This window comes from Eleginops maclovinus, chromosome 6 (assembly GCF_036324505.1).
Source record: "Eleginops maclovinus isolate JMC-PN-2008 ecotype Puerto Natales chromosome 6, JC_Emac_rtc_rv5, whole genome shotgun sequence".
NCBI classification, from domain to species: Eukaryota; Metazoa; Chordata; class Actinopteri; order Perciformes; family Eleginopidae; genus Eleginops; species Eleginops maclovinus.
In genome coordinates this window covers 25,729,894-25,746,181 of record NC_086354.1, presented here as the reverse complement: position 1 = coordinate 25,746,181, position 16,288 = coordinate 25,729,894, and the positions used below count along the sequence as shown (strand labels likewise).

At 47.0% G+C, this 16,288-nt stretch overlaps 2 protein-coding genes across 3 annotated transcripts in view; one reads left to right on the top strand and one right to left on the bottom strand.

Moving 5' to 3' along the window:
• Window positions 1–375: 375 nt before the first annotated feature.
• LOC134866047 (transcriptional activator Myb-like) lies at window positions 376–12,426 on the bottom strand. Its single transcript, XM_063885945.1, has 16 exons — window positions 12,393–12,426; window positions 7,793–7,823; window positions 7,497–7,563; window positions 7,323–7,394; window positions 7,004–7,093; window positions 6,361–6,581; window positions 6,003–6,162; window positions 5,735–5,869; window positions 5,246–5,347; window positions 4,851–4,967; window positions 4,647–4,780; window positions 4,287–4,383; window positions 4,112–4,201; window positions 3,296–3,658; window positions 814–922; window positions 376–730 (listed from the first exon to the last, which is right to left on the bottom strand). Exons 2-15 carry the CDS (start codon window positions 7,816–7,818, stop codon window positions 833–835), a joined length of 1,764 nt encoding a protein of 587 aa, XP_063742015.1. The 5' UTR covers window positions 7,819–7,823; window positions 12,393–12,426; the 3' UTR covers window positions 376–730; window positions 814–832.
• wdr33 (WD repeat domain 33) overlaps window positions 11,397–16,288 on the top strand; it is a 22,498-nt gene continuing 17,606 nt past the window's right edge. For both annotated transcript variants that reach the window (XM_063885944.1, XM_063885943.1), the window contains exons 1-3: window positions 11,397–11,617; window positions 15,537–15,755; window positions 15,976–16,044. In XM_063885944.1, coding sequence (XP_063742014.1) covers window positions 15,552–15,755; window positions 15,976–16,044 — 273 coding nt within the window. In that variant the 5' untranslated portion in view covers window positions 11,397–11,617; window positions 15,537–15,551. The remainder of the gene's footprint in view (window positions 11,618–15,536; window positions 15,756–15,975; window positions 16,045–16,288) is intronic.

Genomic DNA, 16,288 nt, shown 5'->3' with positions numbered 1-16,288 from the left:
CATAAAGTACAAAAACAATAAACAACAATCAAAATGATTCATGAACTCTATTCTGATATCAGGTTAAAGTTAAAGTGTCAGGAAAAAAAGCATTTCAATAAATAAAGCAGACATACATAAATATATATAGTAAATACATATAGTAAATACATATAGTAAATACATATAGTAAATGTAAATACATATAGTAAATACATATAGTAAATGTAAATATATATAGTAAATACATATAGTAAATGTAAATATATATAGTAAATACATATAGTAAATACATATAGTAAATACATATAGTAAATGTAAATACATATAGTAAATACATATAGTAAATGTAAATACATATAGTAAATACATATAATAAATAAAGGCTTCAGCTTCAGAGAAACCAGCAGGAAAAGTTAAAAAGTTTGTTTAAAAAGGTAAAAATATGTTCCGGTTTTCAGTTAAAATCCAACTCCAATAAAAGGTAAATAAAAAATTGAAATAATTGAATTAAAATATGAACTGCTAATAAATCAATAAAACATCTGATCTGATGGAGACTGCAGTGAGGGATTGAAATGCTGACTCATGATTGGCAGGTTGACTCAGCAGAACAGAGTCTGGAGCTGAGTCTCAGCCCGAGACCACCTGCTGAGAGGAACACTTCCCAACAGCGGCAGGATGTCCTGCCTCTGGGTTGGACCCTGAAGGCAGCACTGCTCGGCTCCCTCCACAGGAAGGGGTTTAGCTCCTGCAACGTTACAGTGATGAACATGTCAACAACTAAAATACATCAACAAACACATGTTTGGCGCTGCTGTGCTGCAGACTGACCTGTTGGGGGGGCTCAGGCTCAGGGCTCAGAGTAGAGTCTGGCTTGCTCCGTCAGAGTCAGCTGATCCTCGGTCTTCCCGAACATCACCAGCTGCAGCTCGCTGCTCAGCTGACACAACAACAACAACAACAACAAGCTTTACTCTCAATGACATAACAGCTTTTTGTAAACAATAATCTACACGTCCTGTCTGTCTCCGTGTGACGTCCTGTCTGTCTCTGTGTGACGTCCTGTCTGTCTCTGTGTGACTTCCTGTCTGTCTCTGTGTGACTTCCTTTCCGTCTCCGTGTGACTTCCTGTCCATCGCCGTGTGACTTCCAGTCCGTCTCCGTTTGACGTCCTGTCTGTCTCCGTGTGACGTCCTGTCCGTCTCCGTGTGACTTCCTGTCCGTCTCCGTGTGACTTCCTGTCCGTCTCCGTGTGACATCCTGTCCATCGCCGTGGGACGTCCTGTCCGTGTGACATCCTGTCCGTCTCCGTGTGACTTCGTGTTACTTCCTGTCTGTCTCCGTGTGACTTCCAGTCCGTCTCCGTTTGACGTCCTGTCTGTCTCCGTGTGACGTCCTGTCCGTCTCCGTGTGACTTCCTGTCCGTCTCCGTGTGACATCCTGTCCGTCTCCGTGTGACTTCCTGTCCGTCTCCGTGGGACGTCCTGTCCGTCTCCGTGTGACTTCGTGTTACTTCCTGTCTGTCTCCGTGTGACTTCCAGTCCGTCTCCGTTTGACATCCTGTCTGTCTCCGTGTGACGTCCTGTCCGTCTCCGTGTGACTTCCTGTCCGTCTCCGTGTGACTTCCTGTCCGTCTCCGTGTGACATCCTGTCCATCGCCGTGGGACGTCCTGTCCGTGTGACATCCTGTCCGTCTCCGTGTGACTTCGTGTTACTTCCTGTCTGTCTCCGTGTGACTTCCAGTCCGTCTCCGTTTGACGTCCTGTCTGTCTCCGTGTGACGTCCTGTCCGTCTCCGTGTGACTTCCTGTCCGTCTCCGTGTGACATCCTGTCCGTCTCCGTGTGACTTCCTGTCCGTCTCCGTGGGACGTCCTGTCCGTCTCCGTGTGACTTCGTGTTACTTCCTGTCTGTCTCCGTGTGACTTCCAGTCCGTCTCCGTTTGACGTCCTGTCTGTCTCCGTGTGACGTCCTGTCCGTCTCCGTGTGACATCCTGTCTGTCTCCATGTGACTTCCTGTCCGTCTCCGTGTGACGTCCTGTCCGTGTGACTTCCTGTCCGTCTCCGTGGGACGTCCTGTCCGTCTCCGTGTGACGTCCTGTCCGTCTCCGTGTGACTTCCTGTCCGTCTCCGTGTGACTTCCTGTCCGTCTCCGTGTGACGTCCTGTCCGTCTCCGTGTGACATCCTGTCCGTCTCCGTGTGACTTCCTGTCCGTCTCCGTGTGACGTCCTGTCCGTCTCCGTGTGACTTCCTGTCCGTGTGACGTCCTGTCCGTCTCCGTGTGACTTCCTGTCCGTCTCCGTGTGACGTCCTGTCCATCTCCGTGTGACGTCCTGTCCGTCTCCGTGTGACGTCCTGTCCCTGTGACGTCCTGTCCATGTGACGTCCTGTCTGTCTCTGTGTGACTTCCTGTCTGTCTCTGTATGACTTCCTGTCTGTGATGTCCTGTCTGTCTCTGTGTGACTTCCTGTCTGTCTCTGTATGACTTCCTGTCTGTGATGTCCTGTCTGTCTCTGTGTGACTTCCTGTCTGTGGAAGAGGTGAGAGCAGTAGGATCAGGGATGCGGTGGAATAGTCAGTCTATCTCAGGAAGGTCCTTGACGGAGTGGAACGGCCTGGAAGTCCCTCATTGGCCGACAAGATAGGAGCACATACTGTCCCACAATGCCTTGCAGCAACATTTGCCATGACACAGCATTCAGCCTTTCAAGGAAACAGCTGATCGTGACGAGAAGTGTGTATCCTGAAAGTCACGGTGCTTATTAAGCAGTTTAAAACTTTCCAAAGTGCTTTGTTTCTAACGCTCAGCTTTATATTCATCAGAAGCAGAAATATGAACGTCACTTTTTTCTGAAATGATCAAATAAAGTCCACATGTCGCAGTGTTTGTCACAGGCAAGTTTCACTCCTTTTTGATTTCTGTACAACTCCACCCTAATGAAGAGTCTCTGTCTCTCTGCTGTCCTCGTTCATAAATCAACAGCACCATCATAGCCTCTAGAGTCTGTGGTCCTGTAGAGAGAACTGTAGTCCCCCAGCAGACGCTCATTAACACAGTCTGCTGGAGCATCATGAACAGGTGGAGAGTGTCAGTGAGTGGGACTCTGAGAGCACCGCACAGAGGTCAGAGAAAAGAGCGGAGGAGAAGACGATACCCCCTGTTCTCTAACCCAAACTGAGACCTTCAGCTGCCAGGAGTCTCCTCTAAAGACCAGACATCAGTCCCCAAGACCGAGAGACAGACTCCACCTGGACCGACCAGTTCATGAAGACAAACAGAACAGGAAGTGCTGGTTGTTAGGGGCGGGCCTTACCTCAAAGGGGTTCTGTCTGTATGAGGGACACTCTGGAGAGTGCAGGTAACCCACAGACTGCTGGCACCACCACACCCCCATCTGTCCATCCAATGGGAGACAGCCAAACCCCTCACAGCCAGGGACAGAACTGAACCCTCTCTGGAGCTCTGGGGTGGAGCTGGACTCTCTCTGGACCTCTGAGGTAGAGCAGGACCCTCTCTGGACTGCTGGGGCGGAGCTGGACCCTCTGTGGACCTCTGGGGTGGAGCTGGACCCTCTGTGGACCTCTGGGGTGGAGCTGGACCCTCTGTGGACCTCTGGGGTGGAGCTGGACCCTCTCTGGACCTGCAAGATGGAGCTCAGCAGACTCTCTCCCTGGACCTGGGGAACAGAAGTCCATAGTACCAGATGACTCCCTGAGTCCCCTTTGCACCACAACAGCTTCAGGGTGAGTGTGTGTACCCTCTTTATTACACACACACACACACACACACACACACACACACACACACACACACACACACACACACACACACACACACACACACACACACACACACACACACACACACACACACACACACACACACACACACAGTGAAATTGGTCCTCTGCATTTAACCCATCCCACTAGGAGCAGTGGGCAGCTAGGAGGTGAACTGGGACCTCTCCAAGTCCACTTTCCATATTTCAAGTCTGTTCGGGGACTTGAACCGGCGACCCTACGGTTCCCAGTCCAAGCCCCTACTGACTGAGCCACTACTGGCGTGCGTGCGTGCGTGCGTGCGTGCGTGCGTGCGTGCGTGCGTGCGTGCGTGCGTGCGTGTGTGTGACCTCAGAGCTGCTGCTGGACTGCTGGCTGTCAGGATCAGCACTCCTCTCCTCCCAGCTGGGATTGGTCCCTCTGCTGGGACAGAGCGACACCTGGAGCACAAACGCACAGTCACCATAACACAATGCCCAGCTGCAGGGTCAGGGGGGGAGGGGGGGGGGGCACTCAGAGCCTCACCTGATCCGGACTCTTCCTGCATATCTTCAGCGGCGTCGGTGTTTGAGGAGCCGACATCCACAGCGCTCTGATCCTGTCTCTGGTCTCTGCCGGAGTCCTGAACACACAAACTGATCAGAGACTCAGGGAACCACCCCACACAGGAAGAACAGGTACCAGAGACAGGTCACACACTTCTGAGGAAAGAACCAAGGAACCACTGTGATCCTGCAGCTCCTCCATCAGGAGCAGCTCCTGATGGAGGAGCGCCTGATGGAGCAGCTGCTTCCATTGGCTCCACCAGGTGAACCCTGGACCTGAGAGCTTTCCTCTGAACTATGTGGCCCTGTAATGACAGTCAGAGGTTCCTCAGAGACGCACTGGCTGCTGTGGATGGAGGTCGGGCAGCCGTCCTGCTGGGGGGGGCTGCTGGGCTGCTTGCGAGCACAGACGGGGGTGGAGGTGAGAACCGGACGCTGTGACTTCAGATCGTCCACACCACACAGGCTGAAGAGCTGAGGACAGACACACACATCAGCGGGGTTCAGGACCCCCAGCAGCAGAGTCTCAGGACAGTGTCCTCACCTCAGAGGGGGAGAAGGTCAGAGCCCCCCCCATGCTGCCTCTGCTCCAGGAGGAGGTGGCATCCATGAAGCAGGCTGCGTCCTGGCTGCTGCCCAGCTGCTCCCTAAGCCCAGACACCTTCACAAAACCACAAACACTGATGAGCTCTCACTGCCCCCGAGATGGAGGGGGGGGGCAGCTGTTTCATTATGATCTGTCCCTGGTCAGGTGTGTGTTATGTTTGTCCTCCACATCTGTCAGTCATTGTGTAGGAGGAGAGGTTTCGCCTCACCCTAAAGCCGTCCCACTGAATGCTGGGGTCGTCTGTGTGTGTGTGTGTGTGTGTGTGTGTGTGTGTGTGTGTGTATGTGTGTGTGTGTGTGTGTGTGTGTGTGTGTGTGTGGTTTGATCCTTACGTAGCTGCGGCTCAGGTCCATGACTGATGGGCGTCTGTCCTCTCGATACAGCCCGGCCAGCAGGGAGCTCACTTCCTGTCCACAACTCCACGTCTCTGCACTCTGCATCAGGGGGAGAACAGGGGAGTACAGGGGAGAACAGGTGTTCGTCTGTGAGAGAGTAGATCTGATTCTTGTCTTTTCCTCTCGGAGCTTCTTGAGATGTTCTCACAGATCTGAGTGTCTGAGGATTCTAAAGTTGGACTTCCTATTGACTCCTGTTTGCAGACTGGAGGTTTTGGTGCTAGAGCCAAAGGACGAGTTGTGCGGCGTAATCATGTGTTCTGCTGTCTCAGCAGCTGCAGTTTCTCTGAGTCATCAGTGAGTCCGTGGCAGCACAAAGGTTTAAAGGTGACTGAAACTTTATCTCCTGATCTTTGAGAAGAGCTCAAGGTTCCAGAGGCAGCTTCAGTTTCACTGAGATGTTAGGGTAATAATAATGTGACGTACCGCCTCCATCAGCTCCGCCGGCGCCGTCAGTTCGCACATGCTCAGTGAGGAGGAGTAACCTGAGGAGGAGTGGGGGAGGCCGCCGGAGCATAGGCTCTGATCGGACTCATCCTTTCTGGTGGAAACGCTGTCCGCCTGCAGAGGACACATCACCGTTAGTGTCTTTACTGCACTGTGTGTGTGTGTGTGTGTGTGTGTGTGTGTGTGTGTGTGTGTGTGTGTGTGTGTGTGTGTGTGTGTGTGTGTGTGTGTGTGTGTGTGTGCTGACCTTGGTGGGGATGCTGGCTATGCGGGGGGGCCTGGAGGCGGAGCTGCTGGAGGAGGAGGTGTTGCAGGAGGTGTGGAGGAGCAGGACCTGAAGATAGCCCTCCTTCTCCACCTTCCTCTTCAGGGTGGAGTTCCAGTGGTTTTTGATGGAGTTATCTGTCCTGGAATATAGAAACCGCTTTCAGTTCCACCCAACACACACGTTTACATGATGCCACAGTTTGTTTACATGACGCCACAGTTGTTATTCTCCTGTAAACAACAGGTGTGAGACTGCATTCAGCTCAGAGTGAACACACATGCTAGCATTAGCACGCTGCCTATCTGCCTGTAGCTTCTGTGGCTGTGTTTGTTCCTACCTGCCGGGCATGAGCTTGGACATGTCAGCCCAGCGGTTTCCCAGCATGCTGTGCGCCTGGCAGATGATGCGATCCTCCGGCAGCGTCCAGCCGCTCTTCTTCACCGCAGGGTTCAGGTGGTTGTGCCAGCGCTCGCGGCACTGCTTCCCATTACGACTCAGCAGGTGTTTGGCGATGAGTGACCAGCGCTTCACGCCGTAATTCTGCACCAGATCGATGACCTGCACAGGAAGTGACATCACATTGCTCACAGGTAAACAGTGTGGAGCGCTGGTTGTTTTTAGTTGTGCTTCTATACTTGTGAAGTGTGGAGCGGTTGATACAGGTGTGTGCAGAGAGCAGGGGAGCCAACTGTTCTCTCAGATGTAATTATGAAGAAAATATAAGCAGAACATTTTGTGAGATTAGAAATGTTTTGAACTTTGAAATCTGTACATCTACCATTTTCAGAAAGTCAGGTGTTCTGCGGCGATGTTTTAAAAACAAAGAGCATGTCTTGAGAGTTGAGCGGATTTGACTTTTTTTTAAACTAACCATTCAGCAGTACGCCCCCCCCCCCCCGCTCCCACTGGAGGGTGCTGTGAGACCCAGAGGACATCTGCACCGTGTGTAAAGTACTGTATGTATAACTGCGTGGGTTTACCCTGTCGTCCTCCGCCTGAGTCCACGGCCCTTTCACCAGCTCAGGGTTCTTTATCTGCTGCCACCGCCGCTGACACTCCCCCTCTGACCTCTGACACACACACACACACACACACACACACACACACACACACACACACACACACACACACACACACACACACACACACACACACACACACACACACACACACACACACACACACACACACACACACACACACACACACACACACACACACACAGACAGGGACAGAGAAGTACTTTAGCAGCTGGATTGTCTCTGGTGGAGGTGTGTATCTGCCTGCTCTGCTGCTCACTTTAACATGCAGAGACACTGAAGGCCAGCTGTCGGTTCCAAACTCCTTCACCAGTCTGTGCAGCTTCTCCTCCTGAGGAGGAGGATCACAGCTGTTCAGTCATGATAAATATCATATCCTTACACTAAATGGGTGTAAAAGCTGGCAGACAGATGAACAAGGCGCTGTACCCACCTCGTCTTTTGTCCATGTAGGCTTCTGTACGGTCCCTTTGGAGAACCGACCTTTCCGTTTCTTTGTGCTGAGACAGAGACATCGTTAGATGATAAAGTGATGTTTTATACCTTTAATGTATACGACTAGAGGAAGCCTAAACTCTGCCTCTGAACACACATTATACAAGTGTGTGTGTGTGTGTGTGTGTGTGTGTGTGTGTGTGTGTGTGTGTGTGTGTGTGTGTGTGTGTGTGTGTGTGTGTGTGTGTGTGTGTGTGTGTGTGTGTGTGTGTGTGTGTGAATGTGTTCTCTCACCAGGACCTGCGGCTTCTGCTGCTCATCTCTGCTGCTGAGGACAGACACACTTCGCTGTAACTCTGTGTAATAACATTAGCACATTTTATTTTGACATCTCAGAGACTAAACAGCTGTAAATAAGTTGCAGGGGAACAACAGCAGTAATGAATCACTGAACACGGCTGACAGAGTTCCTCTGATGCTCCTTCAGACAGCACTTTATTTCACTCTGTGTCTGCACACTTCTCCTAACTTCACCAAACCATTACAGTAGCATCCCATAATGCCTCATTAGCATATTTAAACATGTCAGAAAACATATACAAAAATAATAGTGTCAATGTCAGTAATGAGGTGGGGGGTGGGGGTCATGGTGATATCTGCTACAGTGGGGAGAACAAGTATTTGATACACTGCCGATTTTGCAGGTTACCCCCTCTCACAAAGCATGTAGAGGTCTGTAATGTTATCATAGGTACTCTTCAACTGTGAGAGAAGGAACCTAAAACAAGAATCCAGAAAATCACACTGTATGATTTTTAAGTAATTAATTTGCATTTTATTGGATGACAGAAGTATTTGATACATCAGAAAAGCAGAACTTAATATCCGGTACAGAAACCTTTGTTTGCAATTACAGAGATCAGACGTTTCCTGTAGTTCTTGACCAGGTTTGCTCACACTGCAGCAGGGATTTTGGCCCACTCCTCCATCCAGATCTTCTCCAGATCCTTCAGGTTTCGGGGCTGTCGCTGGGCAATACAGACTTTCAGCTCCCTCCAAAGATTTTCTATTGGGTTCAGGTCTGGAGACTGGCTAGGCCACTCCAGGACCTTGAGATGCTTCTTACGGAGCCACTCCTTAGTTGCCCTGGCTGTGTGTTTCGGGTCGTTGTCATGCTGGAAGACCCAGCCACGACCCATCTTCAATGCTCTTACTGAGGGAAGGAGGTTGTTGGCCAAGATCTCGCGATACATGGCCCCATCCATCCTTCCCTCAATGCGGTGCAGTCGTCCTGTCCCCTTTGCAGAAAAGCATCCCCAAAGAATGATGTGTCCACCTCCATGCTTCACGGTTGGGATGCTGTTCTTGGGGTTGTACTCATCCTTGTTCTTCCTCCAAACACGGCGAGTGGAGTTTAGAACAAAAAGCTCTATTTTTGTCTCATCAGACCACATGACCTTCTCCCATTCCTCCTCTGGATCATCCAGATGGTCATTGGCAAACTTCAGACGGGCTAGGACATGCGCTGGCTTGAGCAGGGGGACCTTGCGTGCGCTGCAGGATTTTAATCCATGACGGCGTAGTGTGTTACTGATGGCTTTCTTTGAGACTGTGGTCCCAGCTCTCTTCAGGTCATTGACCAGGTACTGCCGTGTAGTTCTGGGCTGATCCCTCACCTTCCTCAAGATCATTGATGCCCCACGAGGTGAGATCTCGCATGGAGCCCCAGACCGAGGGAGATTGACCGTCATCTTGAACTTCTTCCATTTTCTAATAATTGTGCCAACAGTTGTTGCCTTCTCACCGAGCTGCTTGCCTATTGTCCTGTAGCCCATCCCATCCTTGTGCAGGTCTACAATTTTATCCCTGATGTCCTTACACAGCTCTCTGGACTTGGCCACTATGGAGTGGTTGGAGTCTGTTTGATTGAGTGTGTGGACAGGTCTCTTTTATACAGGTAACGAGTTCAAACAGGTGCAGTTAATACAGGTAATGAGTGGAGAACAGGAGGGCTTCTTAAAGAAACACTAACAGATCTGTGAGAGCCGGAATTCTTACTGGTTGGTAGGTGATCAAATACTTATGTCATGCATTGGGGAAATTCATTATTTAAAAATCATACGATGCGATGTTCTGGATTTTAGTTTTAGATTCCGTCTCTCTCAGTTGAAGAGTACCTATGATAAAATGACAGACCTCTACATGCTTTGTAAGTGGGAAAACCTGCTAAATTGGCAGTGTATCAAATACTTGTTCTCCCCACTGTAGTACAGTTGGTACCCTGGTCACCCGTCAACAGGTATGAGTTTAACATCCAGATCTTTAAAGGACTTTCTTCAGAAGATTTTTTTCCCTTTAAATATTAAAACTTTAAATCTGACATTATTGAGACTCAAAATTAACATGTTTTTTCTCTTGCATTATTTTTATATACATGTCTTTTCCTCTGAGAGTTTGACTTCCCTGGAATTCTTTTCGCTGAATTATTGTGATTTTTCCCTCTAAATATTATCATTTATTTCTGAACATTTGTCATTTAATTGACTTTTTCTCGAATGATTGCTCACATTTTTATGGCAGTGTTTTCTGATTAATGGACAGAGATATTAATATTTTAATACGATGTTAATATTAACATACTTATGAATGGTTTAACTGGTCAAGTTTAACTGGTGGTTCATCTTACCTTCTTCACCTGTAGTGTCTGACCGTTTGTAGTTCCAACTGACCGTTGCTCTATCTAGCTGTAGACCCAACTGACCGTTTGTAGTTCAAAGTGAAAGTTGAGCTAGCCACCGATAGTCGGTAAAAAGAGATAGAATACGTTTGTGAAGTGAGATAAAAGGATCGAACCGTGACTCAGTCCGGGGGTCAGCTGTTCTCTGAGTACCGATGTGTGTCCGGCTGTGTGTCTGCAGGTTTGCCGCAGGTTTTACCGGGTAGAAACGGGAGATCCGATCGGTTACCGGCGACCGTTGGCTCAGCTCGTGCGCTCTGTTGTCAGAGAACGCAGCGACTCTCATCTGATTGGTCAGGCCCTGTGATGACGTCACTTAATGTATTACGAAACCAACTGACAGCTCATTTATTCATTCAATTAAAGACAAAAAGTGGCATATCCTGAAAAATATAATAATGCACGGTGTTAAAATATGAAACGTTGTGCAATTCACGTTTTTTTTGGTTGCTAATGGCAAACAGAACCAGCTGCCTCTTTAAATATACTGCTTTTTTGTACTTATCTGCACTGTTTGTACAAATGACTTGGACCTGCATCTGAACACATACATGTAAATATATTTAACAACCGAACCCAAATATGTGCTAACGTTTTTACCTTGTTGTGATAACTCGTTTCAATAGTTATATAATCCTGGGGATCTTACTGACCCGTTTTTCACCCTCACATGTTGCTGCTTTAAACTCCTGGGTTTCCCCAAAGGAATACATAAAGGTCCATATTTTGTTAACTGGACTTATATAACTTCTCACTGTACATTTAATTTACCATTCTTGCACATTAAATGTAAATAATATTCCACTTTTATATTGAGTTTGCTGTAATTTAGTCCATCAATTGTGTTTTATTTGTCAGATAGTCTACACATTTTTTCTCACTGTCAACTCTTATATTTTCCTTATTTTAGTTCTGTTTTATCTTCTATTTTGAGATGTTTATATTGTATAATTGATCATTTTATGCTTTTATTTCTAATCATGTGCAATACTTTGTTTACATGCTGCTGCAACGAATAGATCTCCCAATCTGTTATCTTATCCTACAGTATGTCTACCCTACTGTATTCTCTTGTCTCTATCTGTTATCATTATTGTAAACAAAGCTATCCTAAAACATCATTTCCCTGTACGCTTTGCGCGATGATGCTACGCTGTGTCCTGCCAATCCCGCCCGTTGTGGGAATCTCCCGGCATGCCTTTCTGTAGGCCAGGAGGAAGAAGAAGAAGAAGAACGAGAAAAAGAAGAAGAAGAAGCGACATGATGGATTCCGGCTGATAAAGCGCTTTTATTCATTAACTATATAATCTTTTTCCATGGTTCATCAGAGAGAGTCTGTGGAGGATCGATAGAGACAGAGAGAGCGATATCTGCGGTCTGAGGTGAGCTCTGAGCACCACGTTTATCTCCTGCTAACACACTGCTACCTGCTTTACTCTGGTAAACACATCAAAGACACACAAACACCACCTGAAACTGCTCGTAAACACGAGAAACTGCTCCTAAAACACCTGAAACTGCCTCTGAAATAGCTGCTACTGCTCCCGAAACCACACAATCTCTACTAACAACAGAGAGGCAGCTGTGTGTTTACATGATGAGCTACATGCTAACGGTTGCACTGTTAGCATCGTTAGCCGCAGGAGCTAATGATGTTTATTTATTTTTCATTTGCAAGTTACAACAATAGGCTCGGTTACATTGGATGGGCCAGTATACATAAAATAAAACAGAAACAGTTTACATATCATATAAAAAAGAATTACAAACCAAAACAACACCCATTAACAACAGAGAGGGTCTGCTCAGGTAACACAAGTCAAATAACGAGAAAAGTTTGCGCATTTCTTCCCTTGCATAGGTGATTTTGCAAAGATTTTAAGTTCGTTTTTCTATCCAATTAAGTTGGGCTTAACCTTCAGATATCTATGTCTAGCGCTATAACCAGCAGCAGAAGCAGCCCCGGGGTGCTGTTAGCATTGTTAGCCGCAGGAGCTAATGGTGCTAGCAGCATCCCGGGCTGTTTGAAATAACTTTGTTGTTTAAAAACAGAAGTCGTGTTCTGACAGTCAGAGAAACACACCCAAGGTCCCGGTGATATGTAGCATATACTTAAGTCATACCGTCTGTTTCAGTGTTAGCTCACTGTTAGCTTACCTGTTCGGCTAGCCGCTGCGAAACCTCGTGCTGCAGTTTGATACCGTTGCTGATGAAAACAGCCTCAGGAACTTCAGCACTCTAGTAGAGCTAGCTATACTGCAGTTTAACAATACTTGCAATCAAAGTCCTGTATTCAAGCTTGGACTCAAGGACACATGTATGAGCATTATAATCGTTCATGCATTTAGGACAGTGTTGCACCTTACGTTGGGGATTATTGAAATGACTTGATACACGGTTAGGGAGCTTCACCTATCATAATACATGCTGATTGATTGGTTAATTTAAATTCTGTATTATAAATCCATACCTGCAAATAGCTAGTAACTAAATTCGTAGAATAAATGTAGTGGAGTAAAAAAGTGAAACATTACCTCCATAATGTAGTAAAGGAACATATAAAGTAAGATAACATGAAAACACTCAAGTGAAGTACAAGTACCTCAAAATTGTACTGAAGTACAGTACTTGGTTAAATGTACTTGAAGCCCACCTATCAGCTGCTGTGGATGCATTTTAGACCCAATAACAAAGATGAAGTGTTTGCCATGTTTTGAACACTTCCCTTAATGTCAAACAACTCTTTCTGAAAGTATCAAAGCCCTCTGTAAAGCCCCCAGATTCCATCATTAAAAACTAAAACAAACCAATCAGAGTTAACCTTTGTGAACACCAGAGTCACACAACAGGAGAAAGCATTCAGCAGCTTTGTATGAAAAGGTAATGGATCTTAAGTCCTAACACCAAAAGGACAAATAATAATTGCATTGAAGTGAATGACTGAAAGGTGTGTTCAGTGTTTTGGTGGTGTGTCTTTTATCACATGATCTGATATAAAGATGTTGATTTATTGTAGACAGGGTTAGTTGTGGAAATTACTTGGGCAGCAGTTATGAGAGTTTCACATTTGCTCACACTAACCTGAATCACCTCAGGAGATCTGAAAGGCTGTTACAGGGCCTGGTTCCAGCTGTAATCATGCAGTCGGGCGGCAACTACTCATTATTTTCATTACCGATAAATCAGCACATTATTTTCTATATTATTTGGTTTTCTTGTTAGAAAAAAGGAAATGGCAACAAAATGTGTATCCCCGTGTCTCAGAGGGTGATGTGTTTAAATGTCTACAGATATTCACTCTAATATAAAACAGAGGAAAGCAGCAGATCTCCAGATCAGAGAGACACTGCAGAAGATGTTAATCAAAACTTTATTCCTTTGTTTTTTGCACAAATATATAAATTGTTAGCAATTGTTTTTTTAAATCTGTTAGTTTAGTTGTTGAAGCAAAGTCAGTCAAACTCTTCATAGTGAAGGCGTTCAGTTTGAGAGGACAGCCGGTTTGAATCTGCACTTATTCTGTGCTGAACATGCAGATATGTCACACTATGTAAGACGCATCAGAAAATGCAAGATGACTTCATTTCTACATTTCTGTAAACTATATATCATAATTGATATAAAACACAATAGTTAGTCAGTAATACATTTTAGGGTTGCATTTTGGAAAAAATAAATAAAATGTAGACACAGGTGGTGACAGAAATTCATGTGACCGTGCTGTAGTTCCTTTATAGCCCAACATTAGCCGCCTTTAGCTTAGCGGTGGTGACAGAAATTCATGTGACCGTGCTGTAGTTCCTTTATAGCCCAACATTAGCCTCCTTTAGCTTAGTGGTGGTGACAGAAGTCATGTGACCGTGCTGTAGTTCCTTTATAGCCCAACATTAGCCTCCTTTAGCTTAGTGGTGGTGACGAGAATTCATGTGACCGTGCTGTAGTTCCTTTATAGCCCAACATTAGCCTCCTTTAGCTTAGTGGTGGTGACGAGAAGTCATGTGACCGTGCTGTAGTTCCTCTATAGCCCAACATTAGCCTCCTTTAGCTTAGCGGTGGAGACGTGAAGTCATGTGACCGTGCTGTAGTCCCTTTATAGCCCAACATTAGCCACCTTTAGCTTAGCGGTGATGACGTGAAGTCATGTGACCGTGCTGTAGTTCCTTTATAGCCCAACATTAGCCACCTTTAGCTTAGCGGTGGTGACGTGAAGTCATGTGACCGTGCTGTAGTTCCTTTATAGCCCAACATTAGCCACCTTTAGCTTAGTGGTGGTGACGTGAAGTCATGTGACCGTGCTGTAGTCCCTTTATAGCCCAACATTAGCCACCTTTAGCTTAGCGGTGGAGACGTGAAGTCATGTGACCGTGCTGTAGTCCCTTTATAGCCCAACATTAGCCACCTTTAGCTTAGCGGTGGAGACGTGAAGTCATGTGACCATGCTGTAGTTCCTTTATAGCCCAACATTAGCCACCTTTAGCTTAGCGGTGGTGACGTGAAGTCATGTGACCGTGCTGTAGTTCCTTTATAGCCCAACATTAGCCACCTTTAGCTTAGTGGTGGTGACGTGAAGTCATGTGACCGTGCTGTAGTTCCCTTTATAGCCCAACATTAGCCGCCTTTAGCTTAGTGGTGGTGACGTGAAGTCATGTGACCGTGCTGTACTCCCTCTATAGCCCAACATTAGCCACCTTTAGCTTAGCGGTGGTGACGTGAAGTCATGTGACCGTGCTGTACTCCCTCTATAGCCCAACATTAGCCACCTTTAGCTTAGCGGTGGAGACGTGAAGTCATGTGACCGTGCTGTAGTCCCTTTATAGCCCAACATTAGCCACCTTTAGCTTAGCGGTGGAGACGTGAAGTCATGTGACCGTGCTGTAGTTCCTTTTATAGCCCAACATTAGCCTCCTTTAGCTTAGCGGTGGTGACCTGAAGTCATGTGACCGTGCTGTAGTTCCTTTATAGCCCAACATTAGCCGCCTTGAGCTTAGCGGTGGTGACGGAAATTCATGTGACCGTGCTGTAGTTCCTTTATAGCCCAAAATTAGCCACCTTTAGCTTAGCGGTGGAGACGTGAAGTCATGTGACCATGCTGTAGTTCCTCTATAGCCCAACATTAGCCACCTTTAGCTTAGCGGTGGCGACGGGAAGTCATGTGACCCTTGTGTGATCAGTGAATTCGCTGTTGCAGAAATCTATTCTCAACCCCCTGTAGCTGTTGTCTTGCCTCCATTCTGTTTAAAGTCCCTGTTTGATCTCAGATTATACTCTAACCTACCTGTCTCTCCCCCCCCCACCCTGCAGTTACAGAGTGTCACCATGACGACAGACATTGGCTCCCCGCAGCGCTTCTTCCACATGCCGCGCTTCCAGCACCAGGCGCCGCGGCAGGTGTTCTACAAACGGCCGGATTTCGCCCAGCAACAGGCGATGCAGCAACTCACGTTCGATGGGAAGCGCATGAGGAAGGCTGTGAACCGCAAGACCATCGACTACAACCCCTCCGTCATCAGACACCTGGAGGTAAACACTCACTCATTCCTCTGTTCACCTGCTAACAGGAACAGCTGGTGACATTTTGCTCCTCTCTCTGCACTCAAAAGAGTAATAAAAGCAGCACAGAGAAAATGTACAAAGATGTTTTTGTTTGGATGTTTAAAAATGATTAATTCTTTCAGCTCCTGTCAGTAACTCATGCGGCTTCAGTGAAACTGTGGGTGTGTTTCTGTGTGTGTATTTGCAGAATCGTCTGTGGCAGCGCGACCACCGAGACTTCAGAGCGCTGCAGCCGGACGCTGGCTGTTACAACGAGGTGAGCACACTGACTCGGCATTAATTAACAATCCCTTGTTCATCATCATTTAAAATCAGAGCTGTTAGCTGTTCTCGTATCGTCCTCGCTCATCGAGTCTCTGCTCTTTAATTTTTTGATATCAACAACATTTCTCTGACTTTTTTTTCTCATAATTCAGAGAAAAAAAGTAAAATCGGTCTGGGTCAGATCTCACATGGGACCCCAATCCCCCGTACTCCAGAGAGTATTATTCTACAGACTT